The sequence below is a fragment of the Daphnia pulicaria genome, chromosome 1 (genome assembly GCF_021234035.1).
Source record: "Daphnia pulicaria isolate SC F1-1A chromosome 1, SC_F0-13Bv2, whole genome shotgun sequence".
NCBI classification, from domain to species: Eukaryota; Metazoa; Arthropoda; class Branchiopoda; order Diplostraca; family Daphniidae; genus Daphnia; species Daphnia pulicaria.
In genome coordinates this window covers 13,404,269-13,424,347 of record NC_060913.1, presented here as the reverse complement: position 1 = coordinate 13,424,347, position 20,079 = coordinate 13,404,269, and the positions used below count along the sequence as shown (strand labels likewise).

Here is a 20,079-nt window from a genome sequence, read left to right as displayed (position 1 = left end):
TCCCATCAATCATCAGATGGCGTTGCTTAAACATTTTTTTGTTTTCGGCTGTAGAGCTGCTAGACAGCTCTCACGTAACCAGCGTTTAAGAATAAAATAATCGTAACTTAATCATTTTAATATATTCGCAATGGATTTATCTGACGATTCTTCACGAGGTTCATCTTCGAAATCTAGTCGAAGTAAATCTCAAAGTGGGAGTGAAAAAAGTGCCAAGTCTAAAAGTAAATCTTGTGTAGTAACCAGAGAGCAGATAGAGCAGTTTTGTGCTGTCACAGGTATAAAATTGAGCTTAATCAGTTCATTGCCATGTGATGTTGAAACTAATGTCTCGTAAAATAGGTAGCACAGAAGATGTTGCACGAACCTTGATTGAAGCATGCAGGGGAAATCTGGAGAGAGCTGTTGACATGCATATGGAAGGACTTTCAGAAAATCCTCAACCATCAGGCGCTCAAGAAGAAGAATATGTCCGAGCTCCAATACCTCAAAAGCAGGAAGTCTTGGTAGAATCTGGATATGAAGGCTATGGATTTGGCTTCAAGGGGAAAAAGCGAATAGTCAAATCAGTGTTTGATTCCTTCAGAAATTTTGAAGTGGAAACAAGTAATATCTATGCATGTTTCCTATGTTCCAACATAAACATTTATCTTTTACACCTAGAACTGCAAGAGTCCAGATTAAGAGAAACCAATGGCTTAGCAACACCAGTTGCCGGGGCTAGTATGGCTGGAAAAAGGACCTTAGAAGAGCTATTTCGCCCACCTATAGATATGATGTTCAATGGAAACCTTCTCAATGTAAGTTTTTTTTTTTTTTTTTAAATCTCTAAAGAGAGGTTTCTAACTCATCAAACTGTGTTTTAATGTTACAGGCAAGAGATACAGGAAAGACAGTGAAAAAGTGGATTATGGTTAACATTCAAAATATATCTGAATTCAGATGCCAACTATTAAATCGCGATGTTTGGTCTCAGAAGTCAATCAAAAACCTTGTTCGAGAGAATTTCTTATTCCTCCAGGTAAGATAGCCAGCGCCAATTTATTTCTACCATAAACACTCTCTTATTCGTGGTGGTTAGTTAATAACTATTCTCAAAGCTGTTCCTTATCAAAGCAATTCCATGCATAACTTGTGTATTTTATTTCAGTTGTATATGGACAGCGAAGAGGGTCAGCGATATATGAATTTCTACAAGGTTAACCAATGGCCATATGTTGCCGTTTTGGATCCCAGAACTGGAGAGTTGATGGTCGAATGGAATTATTCCGAAACTAGTGCCTATGAGACGCTGATTGCTGAATTTTTGGCAACTACTTCATGGGGAGATGAGGAAAAAAGTGCCTGCGCTCCATCAGATCCCAAGAAGAGACGAGTGGTAATAAGAATCCTAAAACTTTTTACTGTATTGGTCTCGAGAAGGTTTTCTTTATTGGGTAATAATAATAATTCCTCTACTTTTTCTTTTTGAAGGAAACTATTCTGGATGCAAGCGAAGATGATCAGTTACAAGCAGCCATCCGAGCTTCGTTAGCTGCGTCAACAGCCCAAAATCAAAAGGCACCTGTATCGGACGACGAGTTTCAAAGCGATGAAGACGAGGACCAACCCACCGAGTGGTTTGACTCTGAATCCGACAGTCGAGCTAGCGAACCACGGAAAACAGAACCCGAGCCACCACAACCGGTGGGAAATCGTCTCGAGGCCTCCGGAACAGCAGATGACGACTGGGAAAGGCATTTGGGTCCCGAAGCTGATCCAATCTCATCAATTGTTTTTCGCTTTCCAGACGGTTCCAAGGAACAAAAAGCACTTCCCTGCACTTCTACTTTGATGGTGAGTAAATGGCGACCACCAGAACGTTTTTTTTTTTTGTGTACATTTTGAAAACAAACTTTGACAAAAGATTCAAGGATGATGAGCTTTTAACTATCATGTTAAGAAAATACCTGGGCTAAATCAAAAGCTTTTGGGTTTATTCTATTGCGATAAAACTGTTGTGTCGCTCGTAGCGAATCAGCCTACCGGATCGGATCTTTCAATCAGCATTCTTGAACTTCTTTTTTTGAAAACCTTGAAAACATTTCTTTCACATTGTTCGCTAACCTCAAATGCAACAACACTGACGCTTTGATCCCTTTGCAAGCTTGTTAACAAAACTTGGCTTTTTTGAAAAAAGACTTTTCAAATCGTTAGTTTATTCAAAATTCAACTCTCTTGAATTATTGCAGGCCGTAGTCAAGTATGCAGCCCGCAAAGGATTTCCGCGTGATAAATTTGAACTGATGGCCAACTTCCCGAAGCGACTGCTCTTGACAATGGACAGTGAAATGACACTTAAAGATGCTGGTCTTTTCCCGCACGACACCATATTTGTTCAGGCTAGATAATAGCTAGACAAAATATGTTTGTCTGTGAAAAAGACAGAAGAAACAAGACAGTGCACCAAACTACAAAATTACATTCGTGCGCCTCAAGCTCAATTGTCTCATCATTTTTTTTTGTCTCACCCAGAGCTGTTCCTGTTTCTCCCTTTTTCCTTCCTTTTTAACTTAATTTTATCAATGCTCGTCTACCTCGTGTACCCAGGTTGTGTTCGTCACAGGGTCAAGATGGAAGAACACAAATTTAAATCTCAAACCTTATGAAAAAAGCGGTTTGTATTACCATCAACGTGCGCCCGGAATCGTTCAAATAAATACACTGCATTTTTTTCCCTATTCTTTTCGATTAATGTGCACTCGTATTATTGCGTTTTGCTTGTGCTGCCTCATTCAGGTGCCGTCGAGTGGAACGTGCGCGTCTCCAATTTCTCTCTCTCGGTTCCGAATTCCACGCAGTGTGCAACTTTAGATACAAAGTTAGTCATGCATGGCAGTTATTATCTCTTGATGGAATAAACGGCGTCCCTCGGCAGTGGTTGTAAATTTATTGACTCGCGTCGATTGTCGGACATTGGCGCTTCGTGGTGGAAGAAAACAACCCCCTCTGCTTTATTATAAATGGATGGGAAAAAAAGGAAGCCAGAAACACATTAATAATAGCCGCAAAAAAGAAATGTGTTGGAAAAGATAACAAAAGAAAAACTTTACTTTCATTCAATCAGGTATATATTATTTTTCCTTATTCCCTTAGGGGGGGTGATGGCGGGGACGTTAAATCCCTCCCCCATTTCATTCTCGGCGCGGTTCTCTCCAGAAGCCCGACAGATGGCTTATTGCGGTTTTCCCAGCGAGCGACCGTTTTTTTTTTTTGAAAATGGCGACAAGCAGTAAAATATTGACGTTTGCTGGTGTGTTCTGCCCGTTCTTAATACCCATTCTTTAGAAAAAAAGGTTTTCTGTTTTTTTTCCCAGTCGAGTTTTTATATCTCTTTTAACTTGATTTCAAAACCAGTGGACCAGCGGGCAGGAAGAGCGAGGGAAAAAAGGAGAGAGTTTTCAGTCTCGTGAGAGTGGCCAGTATACCAGGTTGTTGTGTTGTGTGTGTGTGTGTGAGTGTGTGTCTGCTGTGTACGTCGGCAAGAATCTTACAGGATGGCAGTTATTCCGTGATCGGAAACGATAGTGGACAGTCTCTCTCCCAACTTGCTCTCAGTGCTTGAAATCGATACTTGGCTATATTACCATGAACTACTGTGTTTCACCTCATCGTTGATGCAAGCTACCCATGAGTCAAGGTATAGTTGTCTCATTCTTTATTCATCTATCACAACCCACGTTCCTCAGGGTTTGAGATTACCATAACCTTGGCTGTGGGCAATGCAACAAGTTGACAGTACTTGTCGCTGTCTCACTCTCTTTCATCCATCACTACCTACGTTTTCATGAAGGTGAAACATTATCATATCATTGGCAATCAGAATTCAACAAGATGACAGTCCCAGTTAAAATGTGGGCTCTCCGGCCAGACAAAGAAAAAAAAAAAAAATAAAACCAGTGACTAGTCTGACTAAAGTGCAACTTTTTGAAGCTGACTCATTTTTGGCGCCCAGTAGAGGTCGCGGCTGCGCGATGCTCTAGACGCCAACTGCGCCGGCGCCCATTTGTTATTTCCTCCCCCTTCCTCGTCCCTATGCATCAATCCAGACTCCTAAAAACATGTGTGCTAACCCCAGGGTCGTAGCTTTTTTCTTATTTTCCTTATTTTGCTAATCACAACAAAAGTCGTGACGAAGACCAGCCACCCCATACACAACTGTGCGTTGCACATGCCCCAAACCGATCCGACCCTACACGATTCTTCCGGTTTTTCTTAAATGGATTTCCGAATTCCATTTAAACCTTCTTTTTTTCGGGGTTTCTCTGTAGAGACGAAAGGGGCGAAGACCGTCAAGCCGATCAGCAGTGAGGTAGTAATGAACTTTTGCATTCCGCTCGATGAGGAGGCGTGACTGAATTGTTTGCGGTGGTCGAGACTGTGTTGGATGTTAATAAAACGTCTTGAAGGCCAGCCCGAGAGGAAGTGACCGACGTCATTCATTTCTAGTCTCTCTCTCTCCCCCCCAAGTTTTCCTAGTAGGAAAAAAGGCAGGGCTGGTTGGTTTCGGTATCGTTACGCTTTTCAAGACAAATATCCCATGTCGGGCAAAGTTCAATGTGTTCCAAAAAGTTTCCTATAAGAATATCTGATTTGCTAGACAAAAAAGGAAACCACTTTCTCAGATGGTTTGGTGGTGGTGGTGTTGTACAACAACAGCAACACAATTCCCTCGGCCGTTTCTATCTCTATTCGCATAGTCGCCCAACCCAGAAAACCACAAGAAACTCGCAGTGGAACGAGCAAAGAACCATTCCCATGCCTCCGCACAGTCGGTAGTTCTGGCGGTCATCCAACTTTTCTGACTGTGTACGTGTAATATGACTTTTGTGTTAGAAAGAGCTCACGATTACCTTTCAATTATATCTACACAGTTCTTGAGAGAACAAGAAAAGAAAAGAACATTCCAATTGTTACTTAACTATTTGTGTACTTCTCTCGGTCGTTAGGGTAACCAAGCACCGCCACCCCCTGCTGCTGCTGCTGCTCAGTTGAATTATGCATCTGGCTTTTTTTTTTTAATGCCTTCCTTAATGATTATTAATTCCTTCAGTTTTCGAAACGAGTGAATCGTGAACACCGAAAGACATGATAATAACAAGCCGTGCCTAGGCCGTCGGAGCATCTTTTGATATGTTTGAAGATATGACGCTCGGCGCTCTATAGATTGTTGTGGCAGGGACCGGCTCGCTTGATTGATTGTTTCTAATAAGATGGCAATTGAATTCTGTTCCCTCTTCTTTTGGGCCAGCATTTCGGCTTCACTGTGATGGATGGACGGTCATTTCTCTCTCTCTCTCTCTTCAAAGAAAAAGAAAATGCAGTTTTAAATGTGTTGTAGTGCCTTATGGGTTGTTTGTGTGTCCCCCCGTAGAGAAGTTATCGTTCGCTTTATGCCGTTGTTGTTGTTGTTGTTGTTGTTGTACGACGCCCTGTGATGGATTCTAATCAGGACGGGAAGCGCCTAGCTGGTCGTGAGAGAGAGCCGAGCAAAATATGGCGGGATAAATGGTGGAAAAACAAAACAAGCCGTTCGTTATATCGCCCCATTGTTATTTTGCGCTGCTCTCGACCTGTTTCTGCTCAAGCTTTTTCTTCTTCTTCTTCTTCCTTCTTCTTTCAAACATTTACTACTCAAAAAATTTTTGTTTTTCAAACTAAAGAAAACACCGTGACCCGGCGTGAGAAATGACCTCCAGTCTCTAGCGGATGTGCCGCTTTGTTGATATTTTCGTTGCACCAGTGTGAACAGCCGCCCCGTCGAATGGACCTGTCGATCTCTCTTTTTCTTTATCTCGGGGGATGGGAATATTATCCACATTTGAAATTATAATTGAATAGGGGAGAGAGAAAAAAACAACAACAAACGGAAATTAAGATGAAAAGGAATCGCCAACAGTCATCGGCACCAGGAATTTTTGGATGATTGCCCATCGTCTTTCGGACCCGGTGGGTGTTTTGAATTATGTGATCGTGATGCAATTTCTCGACCGAAAGCTCAAAAGAAAAAAAGAAAAAACCAAATCATGCAAGGAATCGAGAATAAATAATAATAATCGTAAATATAGCCCTACACGCATTGCGGCAATTGCTGGCATTTGTTCCACCGTTGGTTGTGTGTGTGTATTCACTTGTTCATGTTCATTTCGTGCAATGGCGCCGCACAGCCCCGGTCATACCCGCACACCACCGCATTCATGTTACTCGGATAGATATACAGTGGTACATAGTACACACACACACACACACCGTCGTGATTATGCGTGAGTGGCATGTGTGGGTTCACGTATAAGCATAGCTTTTTTCTTCTCTTCTTTGCCTTTTTTTTTAATTTCAGCATGTGTGTGAAAATAACCGTTATCCCGGTCAGACGAATAAATAAAAAGAAAAAGGGGGAATATCCATCCCGAGGGTAAGCACTGCGACGCTTGTCTCATTGGCGGGAGGTTCTTGCGTCTAGTATATATGCATGTGTGTGTGTGTGTGTGTACCGGTAATAGACGCCTCTGTGGGGGCCACACACCGAGCGGCGCTAAATGTATCATTGTCAGTCCGAGAGTTGTGACGAACAGTCGCACGTGCCTGTTCATTCCCTTTTTGTTGTTTTTTTTTTCTTCTTGCCGATCGTGTGTGTGTGTGTGGGTGATTGTGTGTGTCGGTGAGTGAGTGACTCTTCCCGCCTCTGTGTATTTTGTTGTTGTCATGACGACCCGTCCATAGCGAGTGGAGTTGTCCGGCCATGGGTTCGGATCGTCTCTATAAAGAAATAGCCAAAAAATTGAAGGTATTATTTGTTAGTTTGACTGCGCGTCGTGAATGTCAATCACGCCCATTTTAGACCCGTCAGTCATCCGTTAAAAATGTTTTTCAACTGGTTTTGTGTTGTCGACGTCGAGTTGGAACCTGATCCGCTCGGTTTTTTTAAAATTCCGATGTTTTCGTGCTCTAACGTGTCAATGTTATTTGATAAACCGTCGTGACTCGCTTAATCCAATCGACCGAGACAAACTGTTGTTTTTTTTTTTCTTCATATTTTTTCGCACTGAACTGTGGACATGATTCTTTTTTAATTGGCTTCTTTTTTTGATGATTCATTCCACAGATGAGCGAAGGAAAACGAGTGTTGATCGTGCTGCCCGACGAGCGTCGCCTGGAACTGCTGGTTCAGCCCAACTTGCTCTCGTCGGATTTACTCGACTTGGTCACGTCTCAAGTGGCCCTCAAAGAAAAGGAATTCTTCGGACTGGCTTACTTCGATGAAACGTAACGCATCAAACTACTTCCATTCTAATTCCATTCTCTCATTTCCTGTCAACAAAATGCGTCATTCGCGGAATGCCACAATAAGATGGAATCTTCTCTCTCGGCTCCGCCCCGCGATGGCCGGAAATCTTATACGTTCCCAGTCTTCGATGAAGCCCATCACTTTCCGTTGTATGGGCGACGACGACGTCGTTAAGCCTCTTTGCGATGCAGGCGTGAGGCTTCGTAAATATCAAAAAGGTCCGTCGACAGAGAGGAGAAACCTTTTTGGTCAATTTTCTAGGGAATAAAAAAACTCCTTTTTTTTTTTTAATTTTTATTTTCCTCTCCACGCGCGAGCGCAAGACCGAAAAAACAACAAGATAAAAAGAGCAGGCAGGTACCTCGAAAATGTTGTCGACGAGGTTAAAAGTATCGCTCACGGTTTAAGTGGGCAGAGACCCCCTTCTTTCGCCACCCTTCCATTAAACAAGACCAACCGTAGGATTAGTCAGCAACGTGTCATCAAATTTCGAAACTCGGTCCGTAGTGACGTAGATATTAAAAACGGTGACGAGGGGGAAATTGACGTGTTTTTATATACGGTACGAGTCGTCTTGAAAATGAAAAATGAAATAAAGGGGGAAGGTAGAAAGAAAAAACCGTGAATCAGACATTTTCCGGCTAAATTACAGGTCGGCAAGTTTACCAAGAAGGAAGAAAATGCTTTTCCGTTGTCAAGGGGCCAGTCTTTTCCTTCGTTCCACTTGGGCAAATGAGCACAACGTCAGCGAGAGGGAGGGAAAAGAAAAATGATTTTCTAGAATTGGGGGAACAACGAATAAATAAACACAAAATGGAATAGAAGAATTATGATTGTGGACGAGTCCCCACACGTACACGTTTGGACGATTGCGGCGGCCATACGTTCAATCCCGTTGAAAGTTATAGCATGTGGGTCAATCGGAAGCTCTTCATGACAGTCTATTTGGATCGACACGAATTGTGTGTGCGGCTTTTGTTTATTTCCGATCCATTGTTCTCGTTCCCTCCTTTCCTGCGCACTGGTCAGTTAGTTTTCATATGAATAAATCATTTCTGTGTCTGTTTTTTATTTTATTTCCTTTTTCTTTTGAATCGCTTTGACGGTCTAGTGGACACTACAGCTGGCTTCAATACGACCGGAGGGTGCTGGACCACGAGTTCCCGAAGAAAAATGCGCTTCCGTTGTCCGTCCACCATCACCTGCAGCAGTTACAGCCCAACAATAATCACGGCAATAAATGCGCCCTCGTTCTCTACTTCCTCATCAAGTACGTACGCCCAATTTTTTATGCCACATACGTCAGCGATTTTCAACAGTTTTTTCTTTTTATCTCTTTCTCGCTTACACACACACACACAACCACACGCAAATAACCGGCTGCTCAATTATAATCGTCTGAAAATGGCTGATTGTTTTCTTTCTTTTTACTTTTTTTTTTGTTATCCTCTCTTCTGTGTGTTTGTGTTATCCGCCAATCAGTGTGTGCATTGTGTGTGTGAGTGTAAACAATAGTGGGTTGGGTATAGATTATTAACTGGATATGGTTGCGGGACCGTTGAACTTTTGATCTTCGTGAATTGAGTTGATTTGTTTGACGTTTCTCGTGCCGCTTCACAGATGGCGCCACCGACTCTGTTGATTTTGATTTCTTTTTTTCTTTTCTTTTCTTTGTGTTGTGCATCCACAGGTTCTACGTGGAGAGCATCAGCCTCTTGAGGGATAGCCATACGGTGGAACATTTCTACCTCCAGCTGCGCTCGATGGTGTTCAAGGTAAAAACCCGACGAAAGATGACTTTGGAACGGGCGGACGGACGGACGTACAGAGTCGGAGGCGGATAGCCTACGGCCAACCTGTCATTAAAAGGCTTTTTTTTTTCGAGTAGTTTTTCTACTTTTCTTTCATTCGTTTTTCTTTAGTTGGTGAAGAAGAAAGAGGAGGAGGAATTTTTACTCGTTGGGAGTCTAGGGCTATACGTCGGACTGTGATTGTTATGTCCTCGTTCACAGGCGAAAAGGGCGGATAAGGTTGTTTTTTTCTTTTTCGATGGCAGGAAAATGAATAAGAAAAACGAAAGAAAGAAAACCGACTTGGGGGCTCCTGCCGCAGGAGCTGCTCCGAGTCACTTTTTTCTCGTCAGAATTTATTTAGATATTCATTCTCTATTTTTTCCCCCCTCTATAGTTTTGTTATTTTTTTTTTCTTTTTCTATTTGAATTCTTTGAGCTCTTGGAACGAGATCATGCTGCCGCTCTGATTAATAGGCTAAATCAACTCCGTCCACCTTTCTATCCTTGGCATTCTCAATTTTCTTTAGCCCCTTTTCACTCGTCGTCGTGACGACGACTTTGTGTCTGCGTGTCTTATAGGATCTTTTTATTTTTTTGCGCAGTTAAAGAGTCGCGCCTTTCATCATTACACCACCCTGCCGACTGAGAGAGAGAGAGAGAGAGAGAGCGCCAGCCAGCCAACAAAACACAAAGTTACACACGAAAAAGTGAAATGTGAAACGGCCCAAAAATGGGAGATGTATATATGAAAAAGAAGCTGAGAAAAGGGCTCGGTGGCGCAATGTGCGTAATGTGATGCGCTTTTTTCTGGTGAGACGAAGAAGAAAAAGTTTCGGGTTACACCTAGACGGCGTCGCCACCGCAAGTTCTCTATTACCCCCAATGAGTAGAAGAGAGAGAAAAAAAAGGATTTAAACATTAATTCTTTTTTTTTTCCTTTGAGCGGTTGTGATTTCCCTTTTTTTTCCGATTATTGATTTCGGAAATGGTAGGCAGACCTAACCTCCTTCTTTCTCTCCCCCTTTCTTTACTTTATTTAATTTTTATTTAATTTTTACAATTATAATGGGTGTTGGTTCGTGACTCACTGGGAAACCTCAGACACAAGTTTGAGAGAGAGCCGAGCGTGACCGATCATTGATTCTCATCGCTCTCTTTTGGAACTACTCGCTTGATCGATGGCCATTGGAATGTCTCGTACGCATTTTCGCAGCCTGTGGATTCATGAAATGATTATTATTCTTCTTCTCGAATGCCGGAACTCTTTTTCTGATTTCTCTCCCCCCCTTTCGTCTTCTCTTCATTCACCGGCCCTCGCTCATGCATAATACAGTAGAAACTGTCGATTAGTCACTCGAACGCGCTCGTGTGTAAGCCTCTCTCTCCTTTTTCGACCGGGCCCCTTTTTTCTCTCTTTCGTAAAAAGAGCCGACACACACAACCAAATCTAAAATACTTTTCCCTTTTTACTTTTTTTCTTAGAAAACTCATCGATTTGTACAGTTAGCTGAGCTCTTGAAGAAGAAGAAGTAGAAAAAGAAAGGGGGAGGACTAGTGGGGGTCAGAGGATGTAGTCGGAAGATAATTTTACTTTCTGACAGCTTCAAGAGGGGGGCCCCTACGAAAAAACACTGGACCGTGGCGGCCATTTCTATCTATCGGAATCACGCCTGAAACCTTAAAAATGTTTCTGGACACTAAAAAAAATCCCCCCGAATTTTAATTTTTTAGCCCCTCTGAGGAATGAAACAAAAAAAGAATTTCCCCGACGAAACAAACTCGATTTCGGTTCTGTTGCCTTCAATGATGAAAGAAATTCATGACTCGTAGTTGATTATGAAGTGATTATCCATCATCATTTCATCCACACCCTTCGTCAGGTTGCTCTTGAAAACTGTTGCGCACACACACAAAAAAAACAAAAGAACAAGTAAAAAAGACTGTGATGGAAGAAGAAGCTAGGGGTTTATTATTACCAGCTGGGGTATGTCAGATTTACTGGATTAATTAGAGCGAGAGAAATGAGGGCACCCGGGAGCGCTGCAATTCGTCTGGAATGCGCGCAACTCTCGTGAGTAATCATCATAAAGGAGAGAGAAAGAAAGAAACAAAGGCATGAACAACCATTTCTGAAAGCCAGAAAAAGATTCTTCTACTTGTCGAAATATACGTATATAATGACTGGGGGGACCTGTGGAGGAGCCAGGGCCAGGCCAGCCAGCCTATGAGGTAAAGAAAAGAAGAAGATGGTGGCTGCTGGAATCCAGTTGGTCAGTGTTTTTCTTTTGTTGGGGTGGATGGATTCTTATCCGGAGGGGGTTTCTTCTATCCCCCCACATATACATACATACGCACACGCACACACATACACACACTCACAAAACAAGTTGTGTGCCCTGTCGAGGCCCAGGCCCCTTGCCACCTTGATCTCCTTGGGTCCTCCGAGACTCCGCCCACCCTAAGAAAGAAAGAAAGAAAAAGAGAGAGAGAGGAGAATTTCCCTTTAAGAAAGAGAGTCTCAAGTTGTTGCTTGTGGCTGAATCACGAGTCAGACGCTACGAAACCATCGTCACTACTGCCAGTGTGCTTCTTCGCGTGTGTGTTGTGTGTTTGTGTCTAGGAAAACTCTCGAATTTCTGGATTGCTCAGTGGACAAACTTCTTTGAGAAAAAACCCGAAACTTTTTCCGGCTTATCAAAAGTGTTGTTTTTTTTCCCCCCTTTGGACCAGAGTGTTGTTTTCGTCAATCTACAGTGCCATTTATTTCCCCCTACATTTGACAATTGGATACATTTTTTTCTAATTTTTGAAGCTCATCAACTTGATATCAAAAAAGGTTCTTTGAAAAGATTTTTGTTTTAACTTTGGGCTTTGTGTTTGTTGATGGATATCCCGCCTCGAGTTTCATGTTTATTATTTTGACTCAGTCGTGGAAGCGCAACTCGCAAAGAATCTTCAGGGTCTGGTGGAGACCCTGACGGCCGTCATTGTCTGGGTCGTCTTCGTCTTCGTCTTATGCCCACCACGAAGAAGAAGAAGAAGAAGAAGGCAAAAGCGGCGTTTAAGTTTCCGGTTTAGTTTTTCTTCTTCTTCTTGACAATTGTCAAAGTTTGGTCGTGTCTGCCAGCCAAAGAAATATTCAATCCCCCCTCACTCTCTCTCTTACATTGGTTGCATACCTTTGCTGTGTCCTTCGTATTTTTTTTCTTATTTACTATGGTGGGGTTCTTTTTTATCTTTGGAAGAAAGAGAGACACACACGCACACACAGTGAGAGATACCCTGGACAGAATAAATAAAAAAAAAGATAGAAAAAGGGAACCTGGAATAGTTGGCCCCGGCACCGTTATGTCCCTCGCTGAGATAGCAGCCAGAGAAAAGAGATTCTAGAGTATAATTTGTTCAGACTTTTTTTTGGCCTTAGGGAGAGGAGGTGTTTCCAAAAAAAGGGGGAGGAAGAAGAAGACGGCGCCAGTCTCTGCTGCATACCTGTTGTTGCCTAGCAACACCATATGTGCGCATCCCTGGGATCGCCACACACGGGAGAAGATGGATATCTCGCCCCTCTTACTTCAAAAGTCAAACCTCCCCGAGTTTTCTTTTCTTTTTTGTTCTTCTTCGTCTCCGAAATGAAGATGTTCCTACATGGGAAATCAGGGAAATGACCTCTTTTGGAAGTCAGGTGACAAAATAAAATGTATCGAGCCCCGAAATCTTTTCGGTCCGCCGCGGATTAGACTTGAAACAACAATAGAATCCACCTGCTCGCCCAGGAAGAGAGGAGAGCTCTCGTAGGAAGCGCGCTCCTTTTGTAGGAAAGAAATAAGAGCCTACCACCTGCTGAGAGCAATTATTTTCTAGGTGGTAACTCCCCACACACACACACACACGCCCACCGATATGTGTGTGTGTGTTTGTTGTTGTTTTGATTTTGTCGATGGTTTGTTGCTTGCGCTTTTTATTCCTTCTAACCGTTTTTTTCTTATTTTTGGAAACATTCAGGATCAGTTTGAAGTCGGGAGCGAATCCGTCTGCACATTAGCTGCCTGGGCCCTTCAAGCAGCTCACGGAGATTACGCCGAGTAAGTTTTATTTTTGTATAAATGTCACCCTGGGAAACCTTCTGGATTATTTCCCCCCCCCCCTCAAATTCCGTTGTTGTTTTTACGACGTTGTTTGATATCAGCCGGATCATTGGCCAATGGGCGTGCGACTGGGAAGACGTCACTGCTCGTCTGATTACAGGCGTTGTGCAACGATTTTCTTTCGCATTTGTTTCGCCTTTTTTTCTTTTTCGATTATAAAGTTGGCGTGCACCTGGTGTTTCAGTTTCCAACATCCTGTTATGAGTTGTGTGTCGATTTTTTCGGGACCTTGTCCGTAAGAAGGAAAAAAAAAGTCGCTCCTTATTCGGTGGCGTGTTGAGGCTTTTCGTTTATCTCGAACCGGGACTCATTTACATCTTCTTCTTTTTCTTTTGGCTGCGCGCAGCGATTTAACGGCGAGAAATCATTTGAAGAAATCGCCCATTCTGCCCGCCAGCGCCTTGAAGGAACACCAGTCTCTCTCTGAATGGTGAGTGTCTACTTTTTCTTTTTCTGTTTTTAAACGGTCTTTTAGGCAACGATTAACACGAGCCGTTTCGTTCTTTGTTTCCTTTTCTTGTCCGTCTCCAGTGAGGATCGGGTCATCGAGAACTACAGGACTTTGGTGGGCCACAGCCGCGGTCAAGTCATCGTCAAGTGAGTTGAAACTGTCACGATTTACGACTTACGCAACAGCCCCGGCCGAGTCTGACGCGCATCTTTTCTATTTTCTTTTTACAGTTACCTGTCGAAAGTCGAGTCGCTTCCCAACTACGGCGTCCACTACTACAGCGTAACAGACAAGCGAAACACGCCCTGGTATTTGGGAATCAGTTACAAAGGCATCGCCCAGTACGACTACTCGGATCGGAGACATCCCCGCAGGGTAAACGATCACATCCATCATCATCATCATCTTTTGTCGACTGTTATTGATGAAACCTTTCGATTCCTCGACTCTTTTAACTCTCTCTCTCTCGTGCATTTTTCTTGCCCCAACAACAACAACAACGATACTGCACACCCTATCCATCTAATGGCGGAATCGTGCGTCAAAATCCCAACCTTGGGCCGTGTGGATTTCTTTGATAAGTTGTTGATGGTGGCTCGTTTTCGAAAAAATAAATGCAAGAGAGAGTTTGATGAGGCAGAAAAAAAAGGAGAGAGCGTTTGAATTACCGTCATCATGTTTTGGCTACATGTTTCTCTTTTGTTTTGTTTTTTATCTTTCTTTCTCTCCTTATTTTTAGATCTTTCAATGGAAACAGTTGGAAAACTTATACTTTCGCGACCGGAAGTTCTCCATTGAAGTTCACGACCCCAAACGGTAAATTTCATTTTTTTTTTTCTCTTCTTTCTTTCTTTCTTTCTTTTCCTTCTTCTGCTTCTGTGCCGACGATGATGGGTTTTCCTTCCTTTTAATAGTTAGAAAGAAGAATACGAAAGAGAGCTACTTTCCACTCGTCTGGAAATGGGGTTTTGTACACTCTGTAGCCTCGAGTGTCTCGACTCGTTTCAACTTTGCTGTTTGTTTGTAGACTCCATTCCAGTTCGTTTTAATTTATCCTTGGTTAGTTTGGCTTCATCGTCGTCAATTTGATTTGTTCAACTAGTATTTCGAAGGTCATTTAATTCTCTTAGCTGTTGTTGGGTTTGTTTTAGCTTGAAAGCCGGTTTTCTTTCTCCTTTACATAATAAGCTTGTCTGGTCACATTTATTTATTTTTTGTTTGTGTGGTTTGTATCAAAGTTATTCGATTGTTCATGCTGGGCTGCGACTGTTTGTTAGTGTGGCACACACAGCACGCGCACCCTTTTCTTCTTAAATATTTTTTAGTTTTTAGTTTTCTTTTTGCAGCATATTTGATTTTTGATTTTTTTGTTTTGTTTGTTGTTTTGCTGTTTTTGTTTTTTGGCTTTTCTACCGTTTTTCAACCCCCTGCGTGCGCTGGCTTTTTTCCCTTCCGTTTCCGTAGAGTGCATGCCGTACATAGCAGTTTGTATGCGTGTCCCGAATCACCCGATCTGGTAGAGGATGGTCTGACTGAGGCATTTCCAGAAGATTCGACGCAGTAAGTTACCTCCTCCGGCTTTTGGCTGTCTATAAAGAAAGAATGAAAACAAAACAAAAAAAAACAAAAACAAAATACCTTTTTTTTTCTTCTTCTTGGTTTTTCCGTTAAAACACAAAACTTTTATTTATTTTTTATTTATATTTTATATTTTTGAATTTGAAATTTTGTTTTCGGCTTTGCGGTCCCACAAACTTTGTGTGTTGTTGTTGAATTTTCTTGGTTATTTATTTGCCCGTTTTACGATGCGGTGTGGAATCGAGTAGAGAGGGTTACGACTGAATTTGATTTGGTGTCCTGTTGTGTCTGCAGGGTATCGGTGAACCGTCGACTGCAAGCTGGTACGATTAGCGTCATCGTGTGGTTCGGTCAAACCCAGGCGCTGACCAAGAACATTTGGCACATGGCCATCTGCCAGCATCAGTTCTACCTGGACCGTAGGAATTCCAAGGCGCGACAGCTCAAGGCTCGAAATCTCAACGACATTGCCCTGGATCTGTCCAAGTCGAGCACGAGCTTATCGCTCTCGACGGCCAGTTCAAACTCGCAATCTAATCTCAGTCACTCTGGTAGTACGTTGAGCCTCAACGGGAAAATGGGACAGACGCCGGGTACGTACTATTTTATACAATGACATTTTTCCCTAGAAAATCAATGACGGCAGCGACGGCATTCTTTACATTTTTGTCTCTTTTCTTTCTTTCTTTCTTGTCGTGTAGAAGCGGAAGAAAGCGAGGCGGCGAGGGCGGCCCGCCTGGAAATCGTTTCGGCTCTCAAATCACGAAAAGCCGCAATGGAGGAGAAACTCAAAGCCAAAATAGAAGAGCTCAAGAAATTATGTCTGGAAGAAGGAGCGCTGAGCGGCACACTTCCGCCCGAATATCCTCTCAATCCTGGCGAGGCATTGCCAACCATTCGCAGAAGGGTCGGCACCTCGTTCACCTTGCCAGAGAATCTCCTCAACAAAGCAAAGTCTTCCAAGGTATAAAGCAATCAAAAAAAGCTCGTTATTTCTGAGAAAGAATGGTTTACTCACGGCGATTGTACACAATGTCTCGCAGGAGGAATCGCTGGCCGCCATGGAGCTCGAATATGAGATTCAACGCAAAATAACTTCGGCCGCGCTGAGACTCGCCAATGACGGTAGCCCGTCGAAAGCTGTGAAGCGTCAACGGAAAATGATTTACCAACAAAGCCTCCAGCAGCTCAAGGTAACGACATTTCTCGCCACGGGAGGTTTACATCGAAGAGAGTAACTTGTATTTTATGTGATTGCTTATTCTGCTTCATGTTGTTGGGCCCCCTCCAGGATATCGAAACGAAACTGCGTTCGTTGCGCCTGGCCGAGATGTACAACAGCACGCAAGCCCAGCCTCAAGTCCCCGTGACCACCACCACCAGCCCGTGGAGCAAAGCCAAGAAGAAGCCCAGGCCGAATGGCGGATCGGATGCCACGCTCGACGAGGAAGCTGGATTCATCCAGCAGACTGAAACGAGTTTGGACGGACATGACCTCTATTTAGACGACCATGGCGTCAATCTCTCGCCGGCTGTGACCCAACAGCAGCACGGAACTAACCACCACAATCACCACCACCACCACCACCCAATCACTGCCACCCCTATGCGTCGAGATCGCTCCCTATCGCCCGCTAACGTGCCCGTCTCGAGCGCCGTTCCTAGTTCAGTTTTGCGATCAGAGCAAAAGCCTCGAAGTGCTCCGGCTTCCCCGCAAAAGAATCGTCATACAAACAGTGCAATGTATCAACAACAGCAACAACAGCAGCAGCAGCAACAACAACAACAGTATACCAATGGATACAGCAACCACCATCATCATCATCCACACCATCCGCATCCCGAGATCCGCCGGTATTTACTAGCTGTTACCGGTTTTATCTCGAACAATCCACTAACTTTTTAATTGATCTCTTAACGATTCAGGGAACAAAGTGGAGGCTACACTCCCAACACTCCTATGATGCGATCATCCTACCGTACTAAACAATACCCAACGCTTACTTCTAGCCAGACTACTCCGCCTTACGTCATTCAAGACTTATCCTGGGATCCTCACCACCACAACGGTAAGTTATCCGCAATGACTACAACATTATTCACGTGCGGTATTGACCCCAAGATTAATTTTTTCACAGGAATGGGTGGGAACCGTGTGGGCCCGCAATTGATTGGCATCGACCCTTCCGCTGGTGGTGGGTTGTACAACATTGCACGACAGAGAGCCAGCCACGATTTCCCTACTCACGCATCAATGGACGATCTGGAAGTCATTGGACTGAGGAGGTTGACGGGAGCGTCGTCCGATCACAGCGATCACACGCCTCGCAGCCTCATGACGTCGGCCCAACACTCTCCGGCCCAGGATTCCAATCCCAACACATCTGCCGATTTCGAGTGGGATTTCGGCGATGAAAATGCGCCGGCCACTCGTCGACTGGATCAGTTGGTTCATCACAAGTTCGGCAGTTTGGATCGGCGGAGGCGAATGATGAACGCCAGCATGGACGCCGACGCCAAAAGTTGTTCCAAACCAGTGGTTTACGAAGGGTCGAGGAGTATGGACGAGCTGGACGGTCCGTCGCCTTTGACCGTCGACGTGATTGACGGTTCGTCGATCGGCCCTCGCTTCGGCAGCCGTGGTATGCGTAAAGCCAGCAGCAGCAGCAGCAACCAAAGCTCCAGTTACAATGAACCCGAACTGACTCTATTGCCCAATCAGACGTATCCGGATTATCCAGACTTTGGGGCTTCCATCCGTGACCGCAGTGGTAGTTCCAGCCGCATGGAGACGGTCTTTGACATTGACAGTGCCGTGTACACGCGAATGTCCAACAACTTATCGGTGACGTCACTCCATTCCAATAAGAAAAAGGAAAAAGACTGGTATGAAACTTCACTGGACTCACCGGTTCCTGGTCGCAAATCGAAGATGAACGGGACTTTAACGGATAAGCCGCCAGCTTCGTTGCCGCCAGTCTCGACTTCTGCACCGACTCCAACGATGGGCAACAACGGGACGAGCACTGTCCGAGCCCAGCCGGTGCGGTTAGCGGAACCTGGACACGAAGACAGTTTCGATTTTGAGACAGTAGTGCCTTTCGAATCGCCCAAAAACTTGGAGTTGATTGCGCCCGGCAAATTCGAGCCTTACAGAGAAGTGTCGAAGCCTTTTGAAACTTCGGATATTTACAAGTATAGCGCCAAGTATCGGCAACAGCAGACCAAAGGTCTGTATCAGCCACTCACGCCGCTAGCCTGCCAACCCATGAATTCCGCACGTGGCGGAGGAGGATCCCATGCAGCTGATACCAATAGCCTCGGTGAAAATCACTCGAACCCACCTGCCCCAGAGTTCCGTTCCAAACCGGCTACCTTAGTTTGAAAATAAGTTCCCTTCGCTCTTTTGTATAGGTAATTATAATAATATTCTTAAGGATTTGTACCTGATGACCTGATATGTTTATGTGTTTTTTTGGGGTTCATTTGTCCCGCTCTTTTTCATCAAATTCCCGTTCCTGTCTCAAGGTTCTTAAAACAAAACAAAAAAATTATGAAGCGGTAAAAATGTGTTTTGTTGTGTGTGCGATTTTTTTTTTTTTAATGGGTTACCGTTCGTGAGTTGAAGAAGGTGAAGAAAGACTTTTGATACGGAATTTATATCCGGCTGACATGCTGTTCTTTTTATTCGTCCTGCTTTGCATATTGTTTAACTTGGAAATGTTTCTCAAACTGTGTATGTGTCTTATCTCTGTCTCGCGCCCATGTAAATAACTTAACCGGTTTATGTCAAACGATTACAAAACAGTTTGATGCAAATTTCATACTATTTCCTAGCGGTGTTTGCAAATTTCATAGGTCTCATTTTAACCTCAAATGGCATACCTCGATGGTCGGTTCCGTAACCGGGTGACCCCTTCTATCCGTATAGCTGGAGCGTTACAGCTAATTTGCTTCAAAGTGATTACGTCGGCTGCCCAAAGGCGAACGGGTCCGCATTCTTCAGTAAAGAATCGCTAAAAGGAATTCGGCTAACTTCGTCCATTGTCTTGTCTGCTTTCGTCGGATGCGTAACAACAGCTGTAGTTAAAAAGAAAAAGAAGGAAACTAAACAGATGCGCATGCTGTGGCCGCTAACAGAATACCGATCTCGAAAGGTAAAAAAAAAAAAAAAAAAAAGAAAAAGCAATTTGGCCTTAGTCTTTGAAATATGGTGATTACGACTCTGACCCTCGCTGAGCGGTTATGACTTATGACGCTATAATGACGAGACAAACAAAAGTTTTCCATCGTGTGCCTGTAAGAATGCTATAGGAGTATACCCAAGCGGCGCTGCTAAAGAAACAATTTTACAAGCTTGATTATTGCCTCAGCAATTACACTTGAAAAGGGCGATCTGGACATTCCGAGTGGCCTGAAAATAAATCATTTATTTTAGTAAAATAACTGGAAAAGATTCTTTGTTAAACACGACAACACGTAGAAAAAGAGTTCAATCATCAATTCATCATGGATACTAGATACTACAAATAGCAATGTAGATTGGAAAATGGAATGGAATCCCGCAATTCGCAATCTACAATGCTATAGAGTTGGCTAACGTCCGAAGTTGCCAGTTCGTTGGACGTTGACGATTGGACGGTTGACGTCCAGTTTTTGGATTTTGGACGTCAACCGTCCAATCGTCAACGTCCATTCGTCCAAGTCGAACTGGCAACTTCGGACGTTAGCCAATTCTAATTCACCTAGTGTGCTGCGTGGCCGAAATAACTGGAGTAGGCTATAGAC

General features: G+C 43.7%; 2 protein-coding genes across 4 annotated transcripts; both read left to right on the top strand.

Moving 5' to 3' along the window:
- The first annotated feature begins 38 nt into the window (after positions 1 to 38).
- Positions 39 to 2,720, top strand: LOC124334989 (UBX domain-containing protein 7-like). The gene is made up of 7 exons (XM_046789097.1): positions 39 to 278; positions 343 to 606; positions 664 to 800; positions 875 to 1,021; positions 1,151 to 1,378; positions 1,474 to 1,836; positions 2,232 to 2,720. Exons 1-7 carry the CDS (start codon positions 131 to 133, stop codon positions 2,388 to 2,390), a joined length of 1,446 nt encoding a protein of 481 aa, XP_046645053.1. The 5' UTR covers positions 39 to 130; the 3' UTR covers positions 2,391 to 2,720.
- Positions 2,721 to 3,237: 517 nt separating this feature from the next.
- On the top strand, positions 3,238 to 19,110 carry LOC124331936. Of its 3 annotated transcripts, none has more exons than XM_046788843.1 (16): positions 3,238 to 3,679; positions 7,142 to 7,302; positions 8,436 to 8,594; positions 9,015 to 9,099; positions 13,120 to 13,199; positions 13,609 to 13,692; positions 13,794 to 13,859; positions 13,944 to 14,088; positions 14,453 to 14,529; positions 15,178 to 15,273; positions 15,586 to 15,884; positions 15,993 to 16,255; positions 16,335 to 16,484; positions 16,583 to 17,145; positions 17,218 to 17,360; positions 17,430 to 19,110. In XM_046788843.1, exons 2-16 carry the CDS (start codon positions 7,142 to 7,144, stop codon positions 18,674 to 18,676), a joined length of 3,618 nt encoding a protein of 1,205 aa, XP_046644799.1. In that variant the 5' UTR covers positions 3,238 to 3,679; the 3' UTR covers positions 18,677 to 19,110. The 3 variants fall into 3 exon arrangements, with proteins under 3 accessions (XP_046644799.1, XP_046644798.1, XP_046644801.1); XM_046788842.1 differs by lacking the exon at positions 3,238 to 3,679 and adding an exon at positions 6,576 to 6,823; XM_046788845.1 differs by lacking the exons at positions 3,238 to 3,679; positions 15,178 to 15,273 and adding an exon at positions 6,576 to 6,823.
- The last annotated feature ends 969 nt before the right edge of the window (positions 19,111 to 20,079 follow it).

What these genes read in the sequence shown, in the direction of transcription:
- LOC124334989 (XM_046789097.1), top strand. Translation starts at nt 131, where the DNA reads ATGGATTTATCTGACGATTCTTCACGAGGTTCATCTTCGAAATCTAGT. An exon ending in AGAATTTCTTATTCCTCCAG is followed by an intron (nt 1,022 to 1,150) that starts GTAAGATAGCCA and finishes ATTTTATTTCAG; the next exon opens with TTGTATATGGACAGCGAAGA. An exon ending in CCTGCACTTCTACTTTGATG is followed by an intron (nt 1,837 to 2,231) that starts GTGAGTAAATGG and finishes GAATTATTGCAG; the next exon opens with GCCGTAGTCAAGTATGCAGC.
- LOC124331936 (XM_046788842.1), top strand. Translation starts at nt 6,779, where the DNA reads ATGGGTTCGGATCGTCTCTATAAAGAAATAGCCAAAAAATTGAAG. An exon ending in GAAGTTCACGACCCCAAACG is followed by an intron (nt 14,530 to 15,177) that starts GTAAATTTCATT and finishes CCGTTTCCGTAG; the next exon opens with AGTGCATGCCGTACATAGCA. An exon ending in TTTCCAGAAGATTCGACGCA is followed by an intron (nt 15,274 to 15,585) that starts GTAAGTTACCTC and finishes TTGTGTCTGCAG; the next exon opens with GGTATCGGTGAACCGTCGAC.